At 36.7% G+C, this 8,159-nt stretch overlaps 2 protein-coding genes across 5 annotated transcripts; one reads left to right on the top strand and one right to left on the bottom strand.

The window, feature by feature from the left end:
* The first annotated feature begins 520 nt into the window (after nt 1–520).
* Nucleotides 521–3,636, top strand: LOC107945721 (uncharacterized). Its single transcript, XM_016879820.2, has 4 exons — nt 521–1,677; nt 2,147–2,516; nt 3,002–3,083; nt 3,185–3,636. Exons 1-4 carry the CDS (start codon nt 1,065–1,067, stop codon nt 3,383–3,385), a joined length of 1,266 nt encoding a protein of 421 aa, XP_016735309.1. The 5' UTR covers nt 521–1,064; the 3' UTR covers nt 3,386–3,636.
* A 174-nt stretch (nt 3,637–3,810) lies between these two features.
* LOC107945722 (DAZ-associated protein 1) lies at nt 3,811–7,871 on the bottom strand. Of its 4 annotated transcripts, none has more exons than XM_041107916.1 (14): nt 7,631–7,871; nt 7,274–7,428; nt 7,091–7,180; nt 6,816–6,881; nt 6,648–6,713; nt 6,463–6,548; nt 6,205–6,250; nt 6,046–6,100; nt 5,693–5,769; nt 5,397–5,532; nt 5,185–5,312; nt 5,000–5,104; nt 4,200–4,334; nt 3,811–4,061 (listed from the first exon to the last, which is right to left on the bottom strand). In XM_041107916.1, the coding sequence occupies exons 2-14, from the start codon at nt 7,289–7,291 to the stop codon at nt 3,999–4,001; spliced, it is 1,071 nt and encodes a 356-aa protein (XP_040963850.1). In that variant the 5' UTR covers nt 7,292–7,428; nt 7,631–7,871; the 3' UTR covers nt 3,811–3,998. The 4 variants fall into 4 exon arrangements, with proteins under 4 accessions (XP_040963850.1, XP_040963848.1, XP_040963849.1 ...); XM_041107914.1 differs by having other exon boundaries at nt 3,811–4,064; nt 7,631–7,864; XM_041107915.1 differs by having other exon boundaries at nt 3,811–4,064; nt 7,636–7,864.
* Between the last annotated feature and the right edge of the window lie 288 nt (nt 7,872–8,159).

The raw sequence follows: 8,159 nt of genomic DNA, 5'->3' as shown, positions 1-8,159 counted from the left end.
TAAATATACCCATTTGAGACACAAATAGCACATCATATTTAATTTTTTATTAAAAACTGTAATGTATTAATAATATTAGTCATTAATAAAATTTATTAATGTAATTTCATGTATTAAAAATTATTTTCATTTTACAAAATATATTAATATATTGTAACTAAAAGTTATTATTTATGAAAATATCAAATTTTGTGTTATGATTGGAGATAAAAATATTAAATTATAAATGTTGGAAGGATTAAAATGAAATTTCCCCTTACGATGCTAAAGAACGAGGGACCAAAGACCCTTGGATCCGCCTTGATTTGGATATGCTTTTTTAATTAAGAAATATATAAATATTCTATTTTTATAAAAGAGTTCAATTATTGATTATGGCAGGTAAAGATGCAGAAATATTCAATCCCATGAACAAACAGAGATTAAGTGATTTCTTGTATTACAAGGAACAAACAAATGAAAATGGGAAATGTGTGGACAATGTTCTTAAATTTCAATCTTCAAAGTCCAAGTATATGGCCTCCTTGTTCTTGTTGGTCACCCATGGATTCTTTTTCCTTTTTCTTGGGTGGCTTTTCTGTTGTCTTATTCATGTGGTTTTACTTGAGTATCTGAGATTTCAACTAGTAAAAAAGTAAAAGGACTATGTATAAAAACGATGAAAATATCGTTGTCTTTGACAGATACTGCTGATAAAAACGTCTAATGCTTACTTCGTCAACATTCTTAGCTTTTGTAATCAATGATTTGAAGCTGTGTTTTGGCATTTTTCATTCTCAATGGAGCAACCCTTCATGAGGCTTGTCTTAGATGCAAACAAATCTTTGTACCCAAGGATCGGATAGCTTCCCAAAATAATAAATTAATGTAAAAGAAAGGGGTATATAATTAGCTGCAAACAACAGTAAAAACCAGCTTTCAAACAAATTCTTTCATTGTCTCAATGACCCTTTTAGACAGTCTTGCCGGCAAACCGAATAATCAATTTTATCTGTTCAAAGTCTAGCTCTTTGTGGCACTGGGTGAGGTATCAGGCTAAGACTGTTGGGGGTGATTGAGAGTGAATGAAGAAAGGGTCTGTTTCTTTGAGCCATCTGGGTACTTTTCCAAGCCCAGGAGGTTCAGATTACCGTGATAATGGGGCGGTGGTGAGTCAAAAAGGTTGGAGTTCAGAGCGAGTGGCGCGTTCAGCTAACAGCAATGGCAATAGCAGAAGACATATCAGTGCTTCATCTTTGACACCTTTTTACAGTGGAAGAACTTTGCCTTCCAAATGGGAAGATGCTGAGAGGTGGATTTGTAGCCCTGTTTTGGGTTATGGTGTTAGCAAGAACGTAAACTATCATCTCCAGAGGCGGCCAAAGTCTAAAAGTGGGCCGATTGTGCCCCCTGGGATTGCTTTCTACTCCAATTGCTCGCCTTCCATGAACTTGCTTGATGGTGGAGGGAGTGGGACTGTGAGGAATTTAATGGCAGGGTCTCCATTTTCAACTGGGGTTTTGATGGCTGATGGGGTTTCCGTTCATTATCTTGGTTGTAGAGCCGCCGCAGCTGCTGGAGATGTTGACGGCGATCAATCTTGTATGGTGCAGAGTGATAGTAATGTAGCACGATCTGCTATTATACCTGGATGGTCGTCAGATTTGGTCAGTGAGTCTTCATTGCCAAGCTCTCAAGGTATTACTGTTCTTCCTTTGTTTTGAGCTTCATTTGCTTGCAATTTCATCTTAGGCTGATCTGATTATGGAAGTTCAACTACATGAAGTAGGATAATCTAACCCCCACAAAACCCAATTTTTCCAAATTGCAAAGAAGATACTCTAAAAGTCAATCCCACTTCTTTTAAATATCTAATCATTACTGATTAATTGTAAATGATGAACTTCTTAAGGCTGCATCTGGTAGGTGAACTTTGTTCCACCAACTCTTCATTTCTCTTTTATGTATCCGAGTTTGAGGAACATAGAGCCTTGGAGGCTAGTAGATAATGAAATACGATTAAATTTTAATAGATCCTGTAAAACGTTAGCTTCAAATTGATATTGCATTTTAGTTTGTGGCTTGGAGCTGCTGCGACTGTAATAAGAAGACTATATCTGTTCATGTTGGTTTCAAACTTCTGATGTTGAATATCAAATTGTCGCAGATGAAAAACTTGATGAAATCAAGGATGCCGAAATGATGCTGTGTCGTGTAGCTTCGCGGAGGGATATGGCGACGCAAATGAGCCCGGACAACAGTAGCAGCCACTCATCTACTAGAGAGAGGTCTTCATTCGGCCACTCACCTCCCCCTATCCTTCCTCTTCCTGCTGTGGACAACAATGATCATCCTTCTAAACTGGACATCAGGGAAGTGCAGATAGACAAGCGAGCCACTGTTACTAACCGGTCAAAAAGGCATGGATCGAGAAGAATCAAGAAAGGCGAGCCGGATTTTGAAGGCTTCTACCGAAACAGCGCCCCAACTTCTGCTTTATCTCTGGATATCGCAGAGGCAGCAACAAGCATTTCAAAGTATGTTTTTATTGCATTCTTCCTCAAGTTCTGCCTGCATCATCCAGTTAAAACAGGAGAAGTCCATAATAAACACAATTAGTTGAAATCCGATGAACTCATTTTGTGCTTTGCTTAATGAAGTTTAAAATGTAATTTTCACTAGTTCAATTAGGGACCAAGATCACTACTTTCATATAATATTAGAGTCCCAATAATTTCCTATGACGTGTAACATTAAATAGTAGGGGCCACTACACTTCCCAACATCCCTGGAAACCATAGTTGGATTAATTTGAGGGTACGTTGGGTCATTCAATGCTTGGTGTTTAATGTTCCCAGGAAATTTCCGACATTGAGTTCCTAGGTAGAACTGCATGATTTCAGGGGAGCATTAATATCAATATCCAAAAGAAACTTGGGGAGTAGTTGAGTGAAATTAAAGTACCAGAAATATGAAGGATCTTTTTTTTTCAGAAGAAGATCTTAACTTGGATTTTTTACAGGTTGCAAAGAGAGGAAGCAAAGATCAGTGCTTGGGAGAATCTGCAGAGGGCAAAAGCTGAGGCAGCCATACGTAAACTAGAGGTTCACATGCACACAGGATTTCTACTTTTGTCACTTTTTATCTCTATCCAACTGTTTAAACCTTCTTAAAATCTCTTCTTTTTCCTGAATTTTAATATCAGATGAAATTAGAAAAGAAGAGATCAGCTTCAATGGATAAGATCTTGAGGAAGCTGAGAACGGCTCAGGTGAAAGCTCAAGAAATGAGGAGTTCCATATCAGGAAAAGAGGATGAACAGATTCCCAAGACTTCACCAAAGTTTACATTCTTCCATATCCGCATGAGTTTTCTCAGCAGTTGCTTCACCTGCCATGGTTTCTAGTTTCTTGCAAATCTTATGTCCATATCCTCAAATCTTTTCCATAAAGTATTAGCTTCCAATGGAGTATTTGTTTCCGGATTTTTTTCGCTGCTGGTTTCTCGGCTTCCCTACTCTTCCATGTAAATTATCTTAAGATTTCTAGATTCGATGGTCCAGGAGACTGCAGATTTCAACTTCTTGTTCTTAGTGGATGTGATTTTTTTTGGTTCTTTTTTAAAGGAAATATCATCTTTTATGCTTTGCAATGTCAACTAACTAGAATAGGTTGGCTTATATATTTGCTTTACTGTCTGATAAGTTAGTGATGAAACATAAAAATACCAGCTTAATGTATGACAGGGTATACCAACAATTCCATGCAAAATATTTGTAACTTGCATACCATTGACGGTAAGTTTCAGATGGAAGTGTTTGGTAAAAATAGGTACCACAATGTTAAAATTCATTAATTAGATACTTCAGCTTGAATGTTTCTCTACACAATGAAATGTATGGCTGATACGACATGATTTATAATCAGAATACAAGATATTGATAATGATATCAGGGTAATGATCTAGATTGTTCAAAGTTGACATCCCAAGAAGATCTTCACGCCAATTCCAAGGCTACTTTAGTATGGCCGGTACCGCCAATCTGCTCTCGACGGCCTTGCACCCCCCATTGCGTAACTCCACTGCTAAATAAAAATTGCACAATGCATTGTAAGGACTTAGGAACTCTTCCCCCGACCCCCCACCCCCCCCCCCAAAAAAAAAAATTAAAGAAATAAAAGAGAAGGAACTATGTTTCTGTAACACACATGCATACTCACATCATCAAAAAGCATGCCTCCGTACATCCTACCATAGGAGCGCATTGGACCACCAAAACCTCTAAATGGTCCAACAGGATTCATCATGAAACTAGGGCCAACATCATCAACAGGTGTTGCTGAATCTATTGCCACCTGAATAGCAAGTTCATGTGTAAAAAAATTATTAGAGTTCAAATTAACGTAAGTTATGACATTTTTATTGCATTTGATAGAATTCGCAGATAATTGAAGAACATAAGTAACTGTAGACAAGCAGGCTTGCCTGTAAACGTACACTTTATCTTCAATCCTGGGAAAAATTGCGAACCAGATAAGACTAATTAACTTGATTTAACCATTTATTTTATCTTTGGAATTGTTGCAAGATAATTTCAAAACCTTTTCAAGTGAAACTGCTATGCTTTCCAGATTTAACATGGTCATAGTCTTTCTTTTTCATTTTTTGGCATTAAAAAAGCATGCAGAGTCCATGATAACCTTAGTTCATAATGCAGTTATCACATCAATTAAGATAATAAATTGAGGTTTTCCAATTAATCCATAATGGTAAATAATAACTGAGTCCTAAAAATTTCAGAGCATAATCTAAGAACTAGAGTTAATTCCCATAACCAGAAAAATGGCTATTACCACAGGTTATAATTAAACATATTATCAAAGAACTTGGTCTGTTTGACATGCTATCATGCATAAATAAGAATAAATATGAATAAAAAGTAACAGCATCATGACCAGGCCTCAGATCTAAGATGGCAATCAAGTGTGAGGAAAGAACATAAAAGCTTGTTTCCTGGTACCTGTTGTCCACAAATCTCATGAGACCTATGAGATACTCTGTCCGCAACTCCATCTTCAGCAAATGTTACAAAACCAAAACCTCTGTGGCTAGATCTCTTGGGGTCCTACATTACAAGAGAACACAAACCTTCATAAGATGGCTCAATTCATCTCTCATTGCTGCTTGGTATTTTATCACTTTTACCTTAGGAACATAAATGTCTAGTATACGACCAAATCTACCAAAATAGTGGCGTAGATCATCAACATTAGCCTCCTGAGGGAGCCTGCCAACAAATATCTTTTTTCCCATCCCTCGACTAGACTCCCCTCCTAGTTCAACATAAAGGGAGAGAAGGATAAGATGAATAAACTGTAATTCCATAAATCGAAGCCTCTGCTAGGTAAGGAACCTACTTCCGTACACTGGGCCAGGATGGTCATACAAGGTAGGAGCACCAACTGCAGCATATCTAGTTGCAGCAGAAATGTAAGCATTATACGCACCATATCCCCCCTGTGACATTCTATTTATAGGCTTGAAATCATCTTCCTGTCAATATAATATCAAAACAGTGGTATTATCGCCACATATATCGAGTATATATGTGAAACTCCCAGGGGAATAGGATATGAAAACAAATTTGTGCTTTGTCCTGTACTAAACAGGTAAATTGTTAAAACGAAACAGCACTGGCTGTGATTTAACTTGCCTTGGGTGTTGCTCGATCAACTACTACAGTAGCACCTCCTAGTTCATGTGTATCAGCCATCAGATTCTCCACAGAACCTGTACAAATGAATAAGTATTACCCATCTTCTAACTGTCAGACTGCAGGAGAGGAGGGAAAGAGCCAGTATACATAACTAAGTTTGAAAAGTAATAAATTATTTTCAACTGTACAACTTAGATTTTCAATTAGAAAAACAGATAAGAATATAGCTCATAGCACTTTTATCTAGTAGACACCAAAAAAAATAACCCAAAGGTCAAATGCAAGCATGCAAACCATTGGATGTAGAAATTTAACTGAAAGGTGCTATGCCAGGAACAGGATAAACTGACCTGCGCTAGCAAAAGTGATAAAGCCAAATCCACGGTGCGCTTTTGAGACTTGATCCTGTGAAATTCATACTTAACAATAATCTCAGAGAACTCTACCAAGAATGCTATTACATGCAACCATAGGCAGAACATAGACATATGAAAAGAAGGGAGTAGTACCTTTGGCATATATAAATCAGTTATCTCACCATACTCCTCAAAATGTCTGCGAAGAAGAATATATTGCTGTTATGTTAATCTTCGCATAACAGACAAATTAACTTATCATTTGTTCTTTACCCTTCGGGTGCAATTAGACAGCTCAAGAAGACAAAGCCACGGTTTGTTGGGTAGAGTTGATAAACCATGTTCAAAGAATGAAGAGCAAATAGTGAAAAAGAAAAGCAATACCATGATTCATATATTGCACTTAATTACCTCTGAAAGGTTGATTCATCCACTGATAGTGGAATTCTGGCCACAAATATCCTGGTTACTTTCTTCACAGGTGATTTCATCTCCTCCTGTCAACACGGTAAAAAAAATTGAAGCTATGAATAAAGAAATAATAAACCCATAAAAGTTTTTAAATAAAAAGGTATCTGCTAAAGTTTATGTTAAACCTTTGGAGTAGCTATTTTAACTTCCAGCAATCTCTCCCCAAGAATATGCTCTCTTGATAGCACACTCTATAGAAAATGAAAAACAAAGCATTATTTTTCTTTATCACATGGTTTAAAGTTAAGGGAGAGAAAGAAAAAGAGTATGTGAGAGAGAGAGCCGATGATTACCTTAGCATCATTAGCCGATGCAAATGTTACATAACCAAAGCCACGAGATCGGCCTGTGGATCGCTCCTATATAATAGAAAAAGAACATTAATATCAATGAACAGCATAAGAAAAAACAAGTAATTACAGTTTTTTCTACAAATCTTCAACATAACTAAGATAGAATATATAAAATCAGAGAGAAATAACAACCATGCTAGTTAAGTGAAGGAAATTGCAGATTTCCCTAGATATAAAGCAATAAATATAAATAAATGAGAAAAGGGGGGGGGCACCTTCATGACAATGCAATCCTCCAAATCACCATAATTACTCATATATTCCCTCAAACCTTCAGTATCCACTTCCCACGGGATTCCCAAAACCTAAGAAAAGAAAATTAATCAAATTGAAGAAAATAAAAATAAATCCCATTAACAAAAACCTAACCTTTCATAAATTAAGAAGGGGAGACTAACCACAAGCTTCCGGTCCATAGAGAAAATCGAAGCACTCGAGCTGAGAAACGAAAATCGTTGAAATCCCTAATACACTCAAAACAAAAGATCTCACAAAGATCCTCTCTTAATAAATCTCTCGCACACACTGTCTCTTCCTCTTTCTCTTTCTCTTCCTGCAAATAATAAGCACACGCTCTTTCTCACAGACAATCATCACCAAAAAGGAAATCAAATTGGCCATCTTTTTTTTTTTCGAAAAAAGAAAATTTTAATTCAAGGACAAAGAAAGCTCTTCATTGTAGTATTAAACGAGAATAATTATAAAAAAAAAAAAGAGTTTTTGGTTTTCATCTTTCTTTGTTAGCGCTCACTGACCTGACCTGACCTGACCAATCCCAACCAAAACCCCAAAGTTTGCAGAAGAAGATCTCTCTCTTTCCCTCCCTTTCCTTCCCTTCCCTTCCCTTCCCTCGCTCGCTCCTGCCGCTTTGAATCGTTAGTCGTTATCACTGAGAGGCCCCATTTGCTTTCCTTTGTAGCTGACTTGGGCTAAATTTGGTTGGTTATGGGCAAGGCAACCATGAGCGTCTTGCTCGCACTTCGGGTAAAGTCAACTAAGGTAACTCCATAAAAGGCCCAACCTTCTTTTTTAAATTAAAATGGCCCCAACATTGAGGAAATTGGATTGCAGCTCTTTTTCCTATAAATAATTGGTATTTACTAATTCGTCATAAATTCCCGCATAATTGTACATTTATGTCGGTAACTCACTAACTCTTACCGTTACGATCTCCTCTCTATAATAATTTTATTTGTTATAGAAAGCTATTATAAAATAAAAAATAATCGTAGTAAACTTACAATAAACTTCACATCATCAATTTTTTAAAATAAAAAAAAGTTG

Source organism: Gossypium hirsutum, chromosome D12 (assembly GCF_007990345.1).
Source record: "Gossypium hirsutum isolate 1008001.06 chromosome D12, Gossypium_hirsutum_v2.1, whole genome shotgun sequence".
NCBI lineage: Eukaryota > Viridiplantae > Streptophyta > Magnoliopsida > Malvales > Malvaceae > Gossypium > Gossypium hirsutum.
The sequence above is the reverse complement of the archived record's forward strand: the minus strand, read 5'-3'. Positions and strand labels throughout refer to the sequence as shown.